This window comes from Eleginops maclovinus, chromosome 10, assembly GCF_036324505.1.
Source record: "Eleginops maclovinus isolate JMC-PN-2008 ecotype Puerto Natales chromosome 10, JC_Emac_rtc_rv5, whole genome shotgun sequence".
NCBI classification, from domain to species: domain Eukaryota; kingdom Metazoa; phylum Chordata; class Actinopteri; order Perciformes; family Eleginopidae; genus Eleginops; species Eleginops maclovinus.
In genome coordinates this window covers 4,740,039-4,758,520 of record NC_086358.1, presented here as the reverse complement: position 1 = coordinate 4,758,520, position 18,482 = coordinate 4,740,039, and the positions used below count along the sequence as shown (strand labels likewise).

The window sequence follows — 18,482 nt, the reverse complement described above, 5'->3', positions numbered from 1 at the left end:
TTACTGTAGATCCTTTTATAGGCGATGCGAGGATGCTCGCCCACCTCAAGCCCTCTCCCGCTTGTTTTATTTCACACACGCAGCAGCAGCCCTGAGGTTTAATGGAGGTTTTCCATCACCAGAACACTTCAGATTCAATCCCTAGAATAGCTGTGGGGTCTATAAAGTGAAGTGAAAGATGTGGATGCCACTTTTCCTGCTCAGGTGTCGCACTCTTTTATTCCATTAAAACGTATCGGTGCTTTGTTAAAGGAACCTATTGAATTTCTGGAGGAAAAACACTAGAGGTGAGTTGAGACTAAATAGATATCTCAATGAAACTTCCCCAGATCAACTCTTATATTTAAATATGCAAAAAAAGGCATTATCTTATTCAATTTATGATAATATGAAAACATCTTTGGAAGATAAATCTGAGCATTGGATTAAGCTAGCTTTAAAATGTTTGTTTTCTTTTGTTGGCATATCGAAGAGAGACATTGGGGTATCCATTAATCAGGAAATAACGCTATGAATTATATATAAACAAACACCTCTGTAAAACACTAATATCGACGGTTTGCAGTGTGAGGTGAAGCTGAAGCACACTGCTCACAATAAAGCTGGAGGGCATCGAATAGCAAATTACTGACCAGAAATAATGAGTCATCAATCATTCTTTGTGTAAAATATTAAACTGACCGGAATTTATATTGATGCAAAGTCGCATTTACACTAGCAAGGACATGTATGATCATTATTCTTCATGCATCGGCTGCAGGGGGCAGAAAGTGTTAAATTATGACGAGAGGGTTTTCTCTCATTTCTCGGTAAACGTTGAGAAGCGTTCGGCTCATCTGCCCTGTGGACACCCCCCCGCCGAAGACCTCTGACACTCGACTTTGCTGGATCTGTTGCAACAGGTGCTGACAGGAGAGGAGGAGGACAAAGAACGGTTTGAATACAACGAGATACTGGGAAAAAAACATCATGGACAATATATCCAAAAATGGACAAAAAGTGAAGTACCTCGGCCCGCTGCAGAGCCTGTCTTAACCCCAAACTCTGGACACTCTTTGTGGAAGCAGCTCTCTCTGGAGCCCTCTGCAGCAGAGTCTGTGTGAAGGAACCAACAAAAAACATACTCTTTTAACATGAAAATTGTCTATAAAAATCAGTACTCCTCGTCCACAGCATCCATTACATCTGTGTCAAGTATAACACAAAGATCTGCAAATGTCAGACAAAAGAAAACTCTGGAATGAAGTGTGTCTGTGTGTGTGTGTGTGTGCATGTGTGTCTGTACCTGTACTCGTCGCAGCACGGCGTGATGAAGTCCACACACTGCTGCTATAGAGGAGCTCTGAACCTGAACCTCCACCGTGGCCAGGGACTCCTCCTCCCCTGCATACACCTGGAGAACAAAGCTCGGTTTAATCATAAATTAAGTATAAACACGCTAAAATGTACCTTTATCCATATATTATCGCATTATCCTTTACCTCTTTTGCAGTCAGTTTGACAGTCTGTCTGTTCGGACCTTGAGCTTGCACCACTGAGTCGCTGAGTGAGACTTTGTCTCCTTTTTGTCCCGTCGTCACTCCTCCAGGACCTTCAGACAGAAGCCACTCCAGCAGAGAAAGGCACACATTTTCAGTAGCCACATTTGTCGCCAGTGGGTCAAAATCTGAGCTTTTCTTCACCATAAGTGTGTCCCTCAGTAACTCTGCAGACACCCGTACACTTGCTAAATACTTTAAAGCACCTTCTCCTCCTCCTTCTACTTTTCTAAGACGGCATGATCTTAAAAAAGCTTCAGTGGGATCTGTTGCTTGAGGTGTGATCTTCTCTTGGACGGCTTTATGGCTGCTCACCTGCAGGGCGTGCAGCCAATCCACTGTCAGTGTGTTCAGGGGCAAACTGATGCAGCTAATCTGCAGAGCGAGAAGGTTTGCAGCTTCCTCTCCCAGGAGGCTGGTGAGGGAGAAGAGGAGTGAGCAGCTTACTGTCACGGGGAAGGATGGATCGCCTGCAGCTCTGAGAGGCAGCGACACTTCTAACGTCTCGCCTGGATGGAGGTTTTGGAACGGGAATGAAAAGTTTGTGGAGGAGTTCTCCCCTCCTGCACTGGGAGGATGAGACAGAGGAAACACAGTGATGCTTAATGTCCAGCCTCGCTCCAAGACATAAGGACTGGAGTTATCCAGGACACACGTCAGGTTCAGGGAGTCTTCCAGAAGCAATCTGCTCCAGCTGGTTGCAGCTCGACATCTGATTGGGTTCTCTGGGCGGGAGGATGATTTTCATCACTGTGTGTACCGGCCATCAGAAGGTAGCTGATGTTGAGCACTTGATTCAGGTGCTGCAGAATCTGGTTTTTGGATTTGATGGAGGTTTTCAGCACCGATGCTCTAAAGGAAAGCAAGAAAAGTAAGATTTAGAACAATAGAAAGATCATATTGAACACAAATTAAGTCTATTTTCTCAATGAAAGCAGTAAAAAAAGACAAGGTATGGATGTTTTGTGAAATAAGGAGGTCATGGTTGTCATCTCGACCATTTTCCATCAGTCCCGATTGAATCACAAAGTTATCTTCGTTGTCGTAAATAAAGCAGATTCGAGTTTCAATTTATGTTTTTATGAATCAAGAAAGTTTGCTGGCTTAAATCCAAACCTTGCCTTAAATATATAATACAAAACGACCCAAATTGTAAAAAGAATACCGTAAAAGGGGATAAAACTGGATAAGAAATTACCCTGGCGTACAATCAGAACATTGACACATGCTTAAGGGGATATGTTGCCGTTACAGGAGAACAAATGAAACCGACCTCAACAGACTTGTACGTGTAGATACATTAGATGTTGGGTTTACCTTTCACAGACGTCCCCGATGGCGGACAGCAGGTCCCTGACGCTGCGGCCGACCTGAGAGTTGGACACGGAGGACAATCTGTCGTCCTCCGTCCTCACAGGTAATTTGATCCTCCGCAGCCGCCCTCTGACAGACAGAGCCAGCAGCTCCACTACACCTGGAGTTTGAAGGCAATTTAAACCAGAAACACAGTTAACATTCACAGGTTAAATGCAGACCTGATGCACACAATCAACTCAAAATGTAACAGTGTGAAGACATCCTCACGAGCCATTACTTTTACTACCTGTGTGAAAGTTCCTACACCTTCTTAAACATTAGATCCAAGGACTTTTATTCGCGGCTTTCGAGGCCAGATTTCAACAGCGTCATGAATTTAGCAAAGCCGTAGGATGAGACACAAATCAAGGTTATTTATTTTACAATACTGGGCATTTTTATAATGAGCAATAGCAGCCTTGAATGAGTGAAGAATTCTCACTGAGGACAAAATATAAAGTCCTTCAATTTCAAAGAACAATGTCTATTTCCATGTTCTATTTTTCCCCTTTAATTCAAAGACGTTCTGTGTGAAAAGTCAACGCTCAAGCAGAGACAGCAAATCAATCACTGTCAACCATCTGTCTATATTATTGCCTCATGTATTAGTTAAAGTCACCTCTCTGTGAAAAGAAACTGGGGATTTTGAGATTTTTGTTGGCATTAAAAAGGTGTTTTTTGAGCAGCTACCTGAAAATGTGACACATAACAAAACCACGACAGATCTAAGGCGTAGCACACGATTTTCCTGGTAATTGGTTGACACTCTTTAAATGAACTAACTGTTTACCTGCAGTGTTGCACGTAGGCTGGGCCAAGGCAGCGAGTTGACACACATTTAAACTGGTGGGGCTTTGGAGAGCAGCGTCTGTCTTTCTGCGTGTTTCCTCACCCTTTCCTGGCCTTCTCCTCCAGATTTCCGCTCTGATAGCTCCAGTAGCAGCAGGTCTGACCCAGTGCTGTAGTAAAGAGTGTTTTTATCCACACAGCCACACACCACAGGCCCCGGCACACAACCCTCAATAAGAGCTGTAATGTTTCCCCTTGCCTCTGATGACCCTCCTTTGTCGGCTTTGATCACCACCACTCTCCCCAGTTCACCCAATGCCACCAAACACTGCCCCGGACTGGTTTTTGTGGCTATAGAAGCTCCAACAAATACGACCGGCTGCTCCAGGCTGTGCAGGACTCGGAGCCTTGATCCTGGGAGACGCAGAGGGAGGAAGCACAAGCACCCGTCTGGAAGGCCACAAAGGATAATGGGGGATTTGGCTAGTGCGACGTCGATCCCAAAAAGAAGTTTGAAGAGGACTGAATCGAGGTGAAAATGGCCCTCATTTGGAGCTTCATTTGATGAGGAATTGGGGATGGAAGACAATGCATCGCTGGCATAAACACAAATCAGCACCGGACTTCTTCTCATCATCGTCTTTCCCTCAGTGTGTCCAACTCCTGAGACCTGACTGAACGAGCTGAGCTTCTCGTAGTTTGAGGATTTGTACAGAGTCAACATCCAGGACTCGTCTCTCTGGGAAAGAGTCAGTAGCACAGAGCCGACGAGGAGCAGCGATGACACTCCTTCTTCTGCAGCGACCAGAGACTCGGAGGAGATTTTCAGCTCAGAGGATGCATCAGCTGGGGAGCTTTCAACCCTGCAGGGGGAAAGGTCGCTTATTTGAGAGGCATTGACAAGAAGACATGTTATTGAACGTATGGATTATCTATGAACTAGAAGAGAGGTTTTTTGGGAGGCTCAGTGAATGGGAGACCTCAAAAGGTTTTGGCTTATTTGAAGACTATGTTCTTGCACTATTCTTGGTATGCTGAGTTTGTGTTTTGATGGTTGATTGCACCTTGTTTTGGTTAAAAGTTTCCGCTAAATGTAATGTCATCTTAAACAACAATCTTAAGAGATCTAGGCTCGATTACAGAGTGTTTATGGAATCAAATAACCTAATCTAAATCCAATAACCAGCACTTTCCAAGCTTGGTGTGAGGGAAGCCAACCGTTTTAGACTTTGAAACCCCTCATTGAGAGGAATTTACTGTTGTGCTGCAGACAAATTGGAGCACCTATATGTATTTTCATACCTAGATAGCAGAAGTTGTAAACTGACGCAATAGACTCCGCTCCTACAGGCTACATAGAGGCACTGCTTATCGTGACTCTGAACCAGGTCACTCACAGGACCAGGAAACTGGAGGATAGCCTGCAACAACACAACAGAACAGAATCAAATACAGAAAATGTGCACACAAAGTTATCTTTACATATGTAGAGTTACAGGTACGCCTGTCATTTCACAGTGAACAATGGTGGACAGCATTTAGTACTGAAGTTAAGAATAATTTGGAGGTATTTCTACTCCACCTGAATATTTCCAGTTCCTGCTACTTCATACTTCAATACAATTCAGAGACAAATATTGTCGTTTTTACTCGCCTACAATTGTTTGGTAACTTTGCAGAATCAGACTCAGGTTAATAGTCTTATTCATAACGAAAAAGTTGTGTATTCTGTCATCTTAAAGGTTAAAAACTGTTAGGTTCCCAAAGGAAATTCACTAGCTACTGTAGTTTAAAAATCTGGTACTTTACCACCTGAACACATGATGAATGCATGAACAAATAAATACACAATATTATAAAACGTTGTAATGGGACAGTGTGCAGAATGAGTTCCTTTACTTATTGTACTTTAAGTTCATTGTGACGCTTATTCTTTTACTCCAGCCATTTTAAATGCAGGACATTAACTTGTAACAGAGTAGTTCTACACTGTGACATTGCTACTTGTATTTAGGATTAAGTACTTTGTCCACCACTGGCGATATGAGTTACTGACCGTGAGTATTTTCCCCTCAGTGCTGAAGATATAAACCTCGTCGCTGCCAGTGCAGAGGAACACATCTGTCCCCAAACCACACCTGATCCTGGGTGTGCATGTTGCTCCTGAGAAGCCAAACTCTGCACAAGTCTCCACAGCACACCGTACGTCCATTGTCACACCACCGAAGAAGAAACTGTAGTCCGCATTTGTAACGCTATGTACCGCTGACACTTGTAGTTTAGTGAGGGGTTAATAAAAGTGTAAAACTGTGGTTAAATGGACAAGTCAGTCCAGTCCTAAACCGGTTGTTGATAGAGGAAGGGAAGCCCTCATAAAGTTCCGCGCGTCGCGTTTTGGACCAATGAGAGCAAAGAACTACATTACCCATGGAAACATAAGCGGAAGTCAGATTCATTTATTTTTCTGGTGTTTATTCAGAAAAGCCACAGTACCAGCCAAAAGTTTGGGTACACCTTTTCATTCAATGTTTTTATTTATTATTTATTCTTATAGGGTTCTACGTTGTAGATTAATGCTGAATACATCAAAACTGTGAAAGAAACCATATGGAATTATTTAGTAAATTTTAAAAAGTGTTTTTATAAGGTAATCAAAAAAGTATAATTCTAGTCCAATAACTTCACAATGATTGATCAAGATAAGACATGTCAAACAAAGTCCCTCAGCACAAAATACATCTAATTGTTACTTCTAATACAAAAAGTGAAGATGATGTGGGTTTCACAATTCTTTCTTTATGTATGGGGAGTATGGAGGGTGTGAGAAATGTCGCCCAAATCTATTTTATTAAAAATTAAAATGTTTAGAGTTATTGTTTTGTTAAAGTTCAGCTCCAGTAAAAGTTCACGGTAAATGCTTCACACTGACCACTGGGTGGCGGAACTGTGCATTTCGTGTTGATCCACGAAGAAGAAATCCACCAATAGGAACAGTCAAAGCTATAATCGCCAACATTTGAAAACACCCTCCGTTCTGTGGCTTCAGCTATCGGAAAAGATTCTTCTTCAGATCGAGTTTGAAGACAGCCTTACAATGAAACTGCAAAGCGACGACGCATTGAAAATGTACTTTTATCAGAACCGACTGGAAACGTTCGAAGGTTGGCCGTTTGAAGAGAACTGTTCCTGTACGCCGGAGAACGTGAGTAAACGGTTGATTAGCTGAAAATGCTAACAGCTAACACCACAACAACAAAACCGTGTCAATAAGTGAATTAAATACCCTCGGTTTAAGCGACCGATAAATAATCATTTTTTACTTTCACTTGTATTTAAAGTTGGCGTTGTCAATACTTAGAAAGGTTAAATAAGGGTAAGGCTACGTTGAGAGTTAACGCGACGTTTTGCAATAGCTGAAGCAAAGGTTTAACGTATGGATTATAGATGTGCGTAAAATAGAAAATAAGAAGTTGGTGCTCAAAATAAAGGATCCAATCATTTTGACGAATTGTGTTACCCTTTTTGTATGTATACCCTGGAACTCGGGTACATCTTTTGGCTAGATGCCACTGAATTGAGTTAATATAGCCTACCTAACAAGAACTTCAGCGAAAGATTGGATTAACCATTCCCAGGGCCACATGGGACGTTCTCTCGTAGCTTATTTTGTTTCTTTCCCCTACCCAAAGATATCAAATAGCAAATTCTATACAACAGAAGAGAGATGCAAACCTTAACATTTGAAACCAACATCTTTGAAACCCTGCACCTAAATTGTTACTATCAAACTACCATTACTTTGCAATCAACTCGTTGTTTCAACATTAAATACCGCTTCTCTTTATTATAATGTCTGTTTCTTTGTTTCCCCAGATGGCCAAAGCTGGCTTCATACACACCCCTTCAGAGAACAGCCCTGACATCGCCATGTGTTTCTTCTGCCTCAAAGAGCTGGAGGGCTGGGAGCCAGACGATGACCCAGAGTAAGATAGTCTCATTGCTAAACGTATTGGTCAGAAAATAAACATGGATCAAATGTTGATCTTACTCACCACTCTTTTGTTGCCAGAAAGGAGCACAGATCTCATTCGGCAGCCTGCCAGTTCATCGTCCTGAAGAAGAACGTTGAAGAGCTGACAGTGGAGGAATTCTTCAAACTCCAGAAGGAGAGGCAAAAGTTTCAGATCGTACGTATATCTTACTTTTAGATAAAACTGTCACTGCCAACATGCTTATCTGTTTTTCTTTTATCATCGCTTTAAAAACGGCACAACATTTCTTATCCAGATTTCATTTCCTTTCTTCCCTCAAAGATAAAATCCTGTAACGCCAGCATCACCAAGTTCGAAGACTCGGCCAAACTGAGAAGAGCAGATATCATTAAGACGATCAAGGGTGAAGAGTGATGGATGAGATGGGCGGCGTGGGACAGATTTATCGTAGCTGGCTGACTGACTTGATTGATATCCGGATTCTTTTATATTTTCTTTTTATCAATAAACTTGTTCTTTCTACCGGCATTTATTTATGTATTATCTCAGTGGGGGTTCTTCCTGGTTAAATAAAGGTTTGATAACTTGACTCGATGTTTTATACTGTAATGATGAGTGTGAGTTTCAGTCTGTATATGTATGAAACTGGCAAGAGGAAAGCTATACACTCAATGAAAAGGGTCCTGCTTTATTGTATGTCATCTATTGCTATTAAAATATGATATTCTGGAATTTGATCTGTCCAGTGTTGCTCGTTTACGTTTTTACAAATACATTTCCTTTATAACACAAACTGCAGCTAACTAGTAGACTCTGAAAGTAATGAAATACACGGAACAGGATAAGAATGCAAAAAGGTAACTATCCCCTTAGTTCACTTAAAAACTAAAAAAGCATGATCATATTGCTGATTCATTTGGGGGGAAATGGGGATCATTAGCAGTATTACAATGCTACAAAACATTTTAGGATGAAGAACGATATATGACGAAGCACTCATTACGAGTTTTACAACACCAAGGCTTCCAGTTTCTCATCATAGGCTGTTGTAAAATGTGTTTTCTTTAATTAAAAACTGCACAAAGGACACATTTTGTTTCATTACGTCACTTGTTAGACCCTATTGCCCAAAGCCACTACCATACATTCAGTGGTGTGGACAGGAGCAACTTTGGGTGAAGTGTCTTGCCCAAGGACTCACCACCTGACCTTCCTGTTGTTTTACACGATAGACTTGATTAAAAAACATGTTATTGACATTTTTCTTCTCTTTAATTTATTTTAATCCGAGTCAGAACTCTTTTATTTGTCCCACAAAAGGGAAATTGAAATTATTACAAAAGCAGACAAGTGAGGAGATAGACTTCCAAAAACGGAATAAAATAAATGGTTGACATTGTGAAGTTACACTGCTATGCTATTGTCATACTTAGACTATAGGTACTGACTACATCTGAATGCTGATAACATAGCAGGTAATAAGTAAGTGTACCGGGATGCCTTTTTAAAGTAACCCTCCTAAACCTGCTGACTAGCGTCTCCACATATTCCCCTAAGATTGTTTTGCGTGTGTGCGCCTCCCGGATAAATCAAGTCCCTCCCAGAGAAGAAGAAGCCGCTGCTCGTGCATCTCTCTCACTTCATCATTCAGTCAGGGGTTAGTATCTCCATCCCGCAGATCTATCCTGGGAAGGAAATCTCTGGATAACCGTTATATTATGGGGACTTATTGTGCATCCACGATTAAAAGACTCGATCACCACTGAAACCAGAATCAGCGTTACGCGCGACTTAAACCGACAACAGTTTTACGCGCGAAGTGATCTTCACCTGTGTGGCAGGATGAAGGTGACTCTCGGCTCTCTGGTGATCACAGCCGGGATCTGCGGGCTGCTGAGCTTCGCTTTCCTGGCCACTTCCCTCGGAACGCAGTACTGGTACATCATAGAGATGAATCCCATGAATGTGAGTGACTTTGAGGACATGAGCTCCCACTCGGGACTGTGGATCACCAACGAAGGTAAGAGCTCACTCGTTATTGTCATTAGTGCTATATTTGGGAACATGAGTGGGAGTGAAATATAATAAATAACATTTTCCTTGTTGGTCTCTAATGTGTTTGTTCCAGGCTTACTAGTGATGGATTACATTTGCCATTATGTTTGTGACACCAGTGTTTTTTACATTGTGACTACAGGTGAGAAGAAGGTAGACTCCATTGACTCTTTCACAGCTGACTACTCCAGTTACTCTGAGACTGAGCTGCACCTGCTGAGTGAGTCCCCTTCATCACTATTTTAATGAAAAACCAATAAGTTATTCACAGTGCAATTGAAATTAAGACAACATAGACAGGAGTAGAGATAGTATGGAGGCTACTTCAACATCCAACTCAAATTGTGCTTACACCTAGAGTTCATTTACTCAAGTACTGTACTTCTACCCAATCTGAAATCCTGTAATGCTTTAATTGAATGCAATATTACAATATATCTGCGTTTCAATCTCCATACTGCTTCATGTATTACGCCATGGAAAAAAGGTAGTATGTCCCAATATGTCAATTTCAGTATCCCCAAAAAGTAATACATCCTTCTGAATCGGGATGCACTTTGCAGTATGGGAGGTTTTTCGGGCTATTCTGATATATGAGCAGTCAAGTTTGAGGTGCATTTGATGACTTATAGTTTGTCCTAATTGTATGCATGCAACAGTATGTACTTTGTTAGTGCCCCTGCAGTACATACTAAAAGTAAAAGTGTGTTTCCTTCTTGTTCTTGGTCATATACTCACCAATAAGGATCGTGCATTGTCCACACATGCATAACTCAATAAATGCTTCATTATAAACCTATTTGTGTGTGTGTGTGTGTGTGTGTGTGTGTGTGTGTGTGTGTGTGTGTGTGTGTGTGTGTGTGTGTGTGTGTGTGTGCGTGCGTGCGTGCGTGTGCGTGCGTGTGTGTGTGCAGGCATGCACAGTGCCATAGTGGTGGTGCTTCCCATCAGCCTGGTCCTGCTGCTGTTCGGAGGGATCTGTGGGCTCGTCAGCTATCTGGCCCGGAGCCCCGTCCTCCTCACCGGCACTGCCGCCTTCTTCTTCCTCTGCAGTGAGTCCCTCTTCACCTTCTCAACCCAGATTACATCGACTCAAGTGCTGTACTTAAGTATCATTTTGATTCACTTGTACTTGAGCGTTTTCATTTGATGCTACTTGATAGTTTTACACCAATACATTATGAAAGCCAATATTGTCCTTCATTTATCTGACAGTTTTAGGCATTACTTATGGATTTAGATTATTATCTAATACGGAATATAAATCAACATAACGTTGACATTTATTATAGGTTAAGATATCCAGCAGAAGTGTATAAATAAATGAAAATTGGCTGCAGTTTTACTAGCTTTAATGAACACATCAACAGTAATTTATTATAGATGACTGTACTGAACCATAACCAGTGATCCGGTTTTTGGTACTTAAGTGTATTTGAATTCTATCGTTTTGTACTGAACTATAAGTCAGATATGATTCCTGGATTATACTTGTTATAGAATATTAATACAATTTAGTTTTGATACTTTAATTATTTAGATCTTCTTCTTCCATTACTTGCTCCCAATAAAGAAGTGTTTCGTGCACCCGCTGAGATATTTTACCATCAATTCCAGAGAGAGCGATTAAATCAAAAACCGCCATGCCTGGCACTCATGCACCAAGATGAATCACAGCTGCTATTACTATTATCACTACAGCCGATACATCAAAGAGATTCAAAAGCCAGAGCAGGAAGTTCCCATCTGCTCAGTATGGACAATGCTCTTTCACAATTACTGCGCCTGGGTTTCTCTTTTTTATCTAGAAGACAGTGCAGCTTTTATACGGCACAACTATTGAAATTAAACATTACTTCCAATGAATTGTGGAAGAGATGGTGTTCATAAAAATGACACAATATATCACATTAAGTGCAAGAAGGAGAGTCATTCTGCTTTGGATCATTTACCTCTGTGTTAAATAAAGCCGCAGCCATTATGTGCCGGTATAAAGGAGTCAGTTGTTGCGGCGCACGTTGTTAAAGATCATTGCACTCAAATGGCGTTGTGTGCAGTGAGAAACAGGATACCTCAGAAGTGTTTCTCTGCTACGCTCTCACACCTTTTCCAGCAAACAGCTTTTTTCTGACAGACATGCAGTGTGACAATGAGACATGTGCATGGAAAATGACTCCCAATGCAATAAGGATTTGAAAAATGATCATTATTTGGGGTTTTTCATGGCAAAAAACATCCAAATCAAAGCTAATTTAAACTGCAATACAGTTAAATAATACATAATGACATGTATACTTATTGTTTATGTCCCTTTGTAATAAAAACAGAGGCAGAATACTGAAAATCAGATTCAAGGAGCACAGAAAAGATGCAAATGATTGTTCTTTTTGGTTAGATTTGAACAAGATCAATCAATGTGGTGGATTGTATTCAGTGTTTAATCCACTGATGGTTTTACAGAAGAAAGCTGTGAAGTGTTTGATGGACTGACTGGAGTTGGCATTAAAGTAAGGCACGACGGTTCATTTGTGCAGACGGGAAGGCGTTATGTGCAGGGCTGTGTGAAACTGACCTTCTGTGAGTTATTGACCTCATGAGACTGAAGGACGTTTATTACAATAAAGACTGATAGGCTGTTTGATTGGGCCATATTGGTTAAGTATGCATGAACAGGGCAGGTGTGTGTGTGTGTGTGTGTGTGTGTGTGTGTGTCTTGTTGCTGTCAGAAGACTTCCTTTACTCCTCGTATAGGTTATCAGAGGTTTCGTGGGTCTGCTGGGAGACGTAACAGAGGTCTTTATCTCTCTTTTCTATATCTATACAGAGTTTCATAACGGCCCTTGTCTCTCATTAATGACGGAGTCTGTGGCTGTAATCTCATTTTCATTTACAAAGGAATTCACAACATTCTTTCCACTTTGGAAATACATGGAAACATGATGAATAAAGAAAAGAAATACATAAAAAGATCACCATGGGGCAAATTTAATGCAGGAAGAAGGAGATTATCCTTTTTAGTTTAGTATAAAGTAAAACACAAACATAAAACACCTTTATTGGTGTTGGATTTAATAACAGAGTTTGTGTCACTGACTTTGTTACAATTCATTTGTTTATTTGAGCTACTTTGGACCAAGACACAGAACATTTTGGGGCAATAAATACATTACTTGGTTTAAAGGTTTTATTGGTCATATGCACAGCATGTACAACGTATATGTTGGCAATGAAAATCTTATATCCCACGCTCCTCCAACAGCTCAACACATGGTGCAAATAAGATACATAAAATAGAGCAAAAAGAGAGAAGAATATTTACAATAACAACACTAAAGATTTGAGGATGTGAAATATATACATATGTGGAATACATTGAAAGTGTTAAATACACTGCACAGTAATTTATGTGGTTAAAATCTCATTTCTTTTTTTAAAATCGATGCGAAGCTCTCACATGAAACGAGAACCGGAGAATATTAAAGCATTTCTCAAATAAATTGTCTTTATTGATCCTGTGATTCTCTCCTCTCATTGGGAACACAGAAACTGTTCATATTGAGAGGGAGATCTATAAAAAGATGTCTCTGTTCATCAGCTTCTCTGTGAAGGTGCTCAGCAGCCGCTCTGCAGGGGGCTTTCTCTATGCACGGGTTAATTGAGATGCAGATTTTTACATACATTTAAAATCTGATTGGCTTTTTTACGTGTGTTTTGAACAGTTGTTTGATTCTGTGTGAATACCGTCATGACCAAGCGTATGTTCTGTTACTGATGAAACCGTAAAAGCTTTTACTGCATGATGCAACACCAAGAGGCGTTCAGGCGTCAGCTGACAAAACCAGCATCCGTTTAAAAGAGCTGAGAGAACAATGAATAATTATGAATAATGGATATAAGATGTAAATCAGATTGGAGTAATGAAGTAAGTAGAGCTGGATTACTCATCTTCCAAATAAGCCTATTCTCCTAATTACAAACCAGAGTCTGTTCAGTGTTTGTGTGTTTTGAGTAGGTGCCATAAAGTATAAACAGGGAGAACTTAATGAAAAATTCAAAAATGTCATTGCTTCCCAATTCCATTAATTAAATGAGAAAAACCTGATTAAATGTTATTTTAAAGTTTGGATTGGGTTTTCTTTTCTTAAATCTCATGCTGGATAAGACCACTGAGAAAGACCTCAACCAAAGCTGCTATACAACCTCCCTGTCCTTCATTGGAAATATATTATAATATATAAGCCGTTACAACAGCCGAAGAAATAAAAGAATAATAGCCAAGCATGAAGGAGAAGAAAAACATTCATTCTTCCAAATGATAAATGTTTTAAAAAACAATAATGAGAGGAAATATATTTTAAAAACTCCATAAAATAATAAGAAAACTGATCTAAATGCTGCTTCAAAACCTTTATTATACACAAACTTTGGTTTATTGCATTCACTACTTGGTCTGTGTTAGTTGCCTTGCACTGCTTTTGTAATGCATTAAATATAATATCAAATCCCCAATTAGTAGAAAAGGTTGGGAACCACTGCTGTCGGCTACCACACACCCGGCTAGATAATTATTTTAGCTCCAAACCAAAGATAAAAATGTGTGACAGTTAGATTACCGTTAACCACGCTAACGCTATCATATTAACCTGGGTATTTACAGTAATCAGGTTTATTGGTGAGCACAAACACGTAGAGCCTGAGCTTATGACCTCTCTAAAGAGGACCATGTGATGGTTGACACTTAAAAAGACCCTTTATATTCCCACTGTAATCAGCAGCACATGGTGATGTGTGGAATGGAATAAAGGCTCTAATTAGATTGGGCTCATCTTGTGAACTTGTTGACTGTCCGACTTTTAAAATATCCCAGCCTCGAGTCGGGTGTTTCTTTGTTTGAGGTGTTGTTATAATGTACCCTGTTTCTTCTGCTCTTAAAGAGGACATATCGTTCTCACTATCTGGTTCATATTAGTTTGTGCCTCGGTGACATGTCTCCATGCTTTAATGTTCAGAAAGCTCTTTATTTTTCTCATCCTGCCTGTGCTGCAGCACCTCTTTCCACCCTCTGTCTGAAACCAGAGCCCAGTCTGCTCTGATTGGTTAGCTGGCCGGCTCTGTTGTGATTGATCAACCTCTTAGAGATGTCCCGTCCCTTAGCCTATCACGTACAATGTGCAGGAGCGCTAGCCAATAGAAGCGCGAGTGGTATAGTGATGTTGTACAGAAGTAAACACAGGAGTGCAATATAGGGAACAAAGGATTTTAGCCTCTGCAGACCATTTACATGCACACAAACCTATATAACACACTACAGGGAAGGGAAAACCCCATAGAGCATAATAGGGCCCCTTTAACAAACCAGGTGTCGACTTACTGCTTAAAAGAAGCCTTTCATCTATCTGGAGATGCTTCTCTAAATGTGATGCTGACTCCTTGAATGGTGACAGTCTTTTAGAAGCACAGCTCTTTCTCTTTTCTCCTTCAAAACATGTTTCTCTGTTAGCTGTAACTCCCCAGGGTATATACAGTACACAACATATAACATTTAACTTCTCTTTTAATTGCTTTGTTCTAACGTTGCTGATTCTTTCCTCTCCGAGCATTAAACAGCCTAATGGGTATTTGCCTTGTCCCTGCAGGGCTGCTCCTCTGATTCCTCTCCATTGATAATCTGAGGAAGGTTCCGTCTGGGAAAGAAAAGATCTTCAAAGTGCTTCTCTGTTAAAAACCAGTACAGGATGTGATGTCATTTTGTGGAGCTAACCAGCACACCTTACTGTTATGTAAATCCTCTGACCACATCACCCCCAAAAACCTCCTGCTCACCTTCAAAGCCCTCCGTAACCTGGCCCCCACTTATCTGGCTGACCTCCTTCAGGAGTACACCCCCTCTCGCTCCCTCTGCTCATCCTCTGCTGGTCTGCTAACCATCTCCTCCATGATTGACTGTTTGTGTTTTTATCATGTTCGGTTGCTTTTACCTCTTAGAGTATTTAACAAATTGTACAGTGGCCTTGGGTGCCATGAAAAGTGCCCTGAAATAAGATGTATTATTATTATGATATCATCATCATCATCATCATTATTATTATTATTATTATTATGATGCTGTCTGTTGTCTCTGTCAACTTTTGCTAACAGCCACTTTACACAAAGCACTTGCATTAAAGGTCAGGGGATGACCGAAGTCCTAAGGCTTTATCCTCTGGAGAACATGACGATAATCAGCTTATTATCACAGAAGATAAAAAAGCAGCAAATCTTCAGAATCTTGTTTAAAAGAAATATAGAAATTATCCAAATTATTTCTGATAAAAACTTCCTCCAATCGCTCGAATCTCTTTTAGTTTTAGGTGTAGGAGAAGTCTTTTCTACATGTGAGGCAGTTCCTCTCTCTGCATCAAAGTGAGACATCAGATGCAGCTTCCTCATTGTTCTCTGAGCTAGTAGCACCTTGGGGTGTAATCGTAATAAAAGGATTATTAGTCCCACCCTGGGTAGCCTCTGCGCTCCACTTGCATCCCCTTAAAATCAGTAGCAAGTCGTTAAAATTAAGCGGGTTTCCAATAGCAACACTATGAAACTGGTGAGGACAGTTTGGCGTTGTGCGTGTCTGAATCAGGTCTCTGAGGATGTTGAGTAAGCACGAACGTCATTATATTTCCTGTCTGTCACAAAATGAGATTTTGGGTACCTCAAGGCATCGTGTTTTTGCGGGTTTAATTGATAAGCACTCAGCACGGAGCTCTGACTCGTACAAATAGTACAATGCCAGCTTGAGCATTGCCTTAAAGGGACAGTTTACCCCCAAATAAAAAGCATTCTCCGTCTGACCTGGTTTTTTATGTTTTGTTATTTTGTTTCGTGGTCAGTCGCTGTGAGCAGGAGAACATGAATGCAAGTGAATGGAAGATAACAGCACCCGATGGAGGTCAACGTCAAAATATGACAGAAACACATATTTTTGTCTGCCTTCTCTTAGATGGATGTGGTGCTCAAAGCTAAAACAAATAAATATCAAAGAAAGGAAGAAAGATCAGCAGTGATAGAATTTATGACTCAAGATAATCCACAGACCTTGTTGTGATCATTCTTCATTAAGGAACTATTTTATCTCTACCGAACAACACCCTCAAACCGCATCACTTTGGAGAAGAAGAAGGAACCCTTAGTCGTCCCTCAGTTGGGAAATTCTGCATTTGACCCATCCTAGTGTTAGGAGCAGTGGGCTGCCATATGAACGGCACCCGAGGAGCAGTGTAGTGCCTTGCTCGGGGACACCTCAGTAGCACTTGGTCTTTCGGGGACTTGAACCAGTAACCTTTGGGTTTCCAAGGCAAGACCCTACGGATTTCGCCATCACGTCCAAGAAGTGTGCCGGTTCTTAAGAAGTGAACAGAATGGACGCCAATGTTCTGCGCAGTGATACGGTTGGCAGGCGAAGCTCTGTAGACAGAAAGTAGTTCTTATACTGCTCACAACAAGGTCTGTGAATTAGTAACAGAGTCATGATTTCTGGAAAGAGACATTTCTGTTGAGTTTTTCAAATGCACCACAAGCTCAGCACCATGTAGTTCCATTATATTGAACACCAGGCAGACATCTCAACAGTCAATACCTTTCCCAGTGGGTAACTCACCCCCAAACACTCTAGGTTGGTCAGAAAGCATTACAGGTGATGTTTCTGATTTTGGGGTGAACTATCCCTCTCATATCTTAATGTTTTTCAATGAATAAATGGCAAAAAGGTTGAGTAAGTCAAACCCAGCTCTGATTTAAGATTGTTTTCTTTGTGTGTGTCTCTCTGTGAAGGTCTGATGACCCTGTGTGGTGTGAGCCTCTACATGATCTACTCTTACCAGGCGCTGTCGGAGACGGAGAGGCGGCTGGGGGCGGAGGGTCTGGCCTACGTCAACACCTCCTTCGGCTGGTCTCTGGGTCTGGCCTGGCTCTCCTACGGCCTGGAGCTCCTCACCGGCGTCCTGCTGCTGGTGGCTGCCAAGATGGCCAAGCAGCAGGGCAGGAGTACCAGAGCCTGACTCTCCTCCAGAGAGGATCCAACAGGAGGGAGGGCTGATGTGTTACTGACATGTGGCTCTGCCTTAGAAACAAGGTTACTAATAAGAAACTGGAGACTATTCAGGCTTTCACAAAACACACATGTTCAACTGAGGATGTTTTGACTGTTAAAAAGAGTGTTTTATAATGTGCTTTAAATGTGAGAAAGTGCGCCCTCTTATGGTCGGGTTTGTCTTTCACAGGAGGAGAGAAATGTTTTGAAATAACAGTAAAAGTAAACAGATGCACATCTATGGAGTATCCATAGGACATAAGTTAGACTACACTCATGCCAGTCCATGCTTATGGATTGAATTAAACATTCAATCTGTGCCAAATTAAACTGAGGATCTCAGAGTTTAAAATCAGTCCATTTTGCTTTACATTTCTACATACATTTTCACTGTCAACATGTTTAAGCTGTGTGTTACAGTGTGAGAAAAGCCAAACCAGTGTTGTCTATGTATGGAAATTTTACATACCTGTTTTTTCTATTACAAATGTAATAACTATTTGTTCCGTGCCTGAAAAAAACATTTATAACATCTGCTGTGACTGTATCTTGAGCCAGGTGATCAATCTTTTGATTCTCATTGTTTTTACTGTTGTTTCTACAGTGTTTTTCTTCAGTTACAGCCGCTTATAGCAGCACTTGTTCCAAAGGCACTTTTGTTATTTTGCTATTTGCAGCAGTTCT

At 41.0% G+C, this 18,482-nt stretch overlaps 3 protein-coding genes across 3 annotated transcripts; 2 read left to right on the top strand and 1 right to left on the bottom strand.

The window, feature by feature from the left end:
* Positions 1–293: 293 nt before the first annotated feature.
* On the bottom strand, positions 294–6,025 carry faap100 (FA core complex associated protein 100). Its single transcript, XM_063893136.1, is given in 10 exon segments — positions 294–905; positions 1,009–1,095; positions 1,286–1,393; positions 1,482–2,269; positions 2,272–2,390; positions 2,856–3,012; positions 3,685–3,786; positions 3,789–4,546; positions 4,986–5,104; positions 5,740–6,025. Coding segments are annotated over 10 exon segments (2,526 nt in total). The 5' UTR covers positions 5,896–6,025; the 3' UTR covers positions 294–773.
* A 632-nt stretch (positions 6,026–6,657) lies between these two features.
* On the top strand, positions 6,658–8,407 carry birc5a (baculoviral IAP repeat containing 5a). The gene is made up of 4 exons (XM_063893140.1): positions 6,658–6,885; positions 7,557–7,666; positions 7,753–7,870; positions 7,997–8,407. The coding sequence occupies exons 1-4, from the start codon at positions 6,778–6,780 to the stop codon at positions 8,087–8,089; spliced, it is 429 nt and encodes a 142-aa protein (XP_063749210.1). The 5' UTR covers positions 6,658–6,777; the 3' UTR covers positions 8,090–8,407.
* Positions 8,408–9,338: 931 nt separating this feature from the next.
* Positions 9,339–17,766, top strand: tmem235b (transmembrane protein 235b). The gene is made up of 4 exons (XM_063893687.1): positions 9,339–9,695; positions 9,873–9,950; positions 10,645–10,782; positions 17,540–17,766. Exons 1-4 carry the CDS (start codon positions 9,518–9,520, stop codon positions 17,764–17,766), a joined length of 621 nt encoding a protein of 206 aa, XP_063749757.1. The 5' UTR covers positions 9,339–9,517.
* The last annotated feature ends 716 nt before the right edge of the window (positions 17,767–18,482 follow it).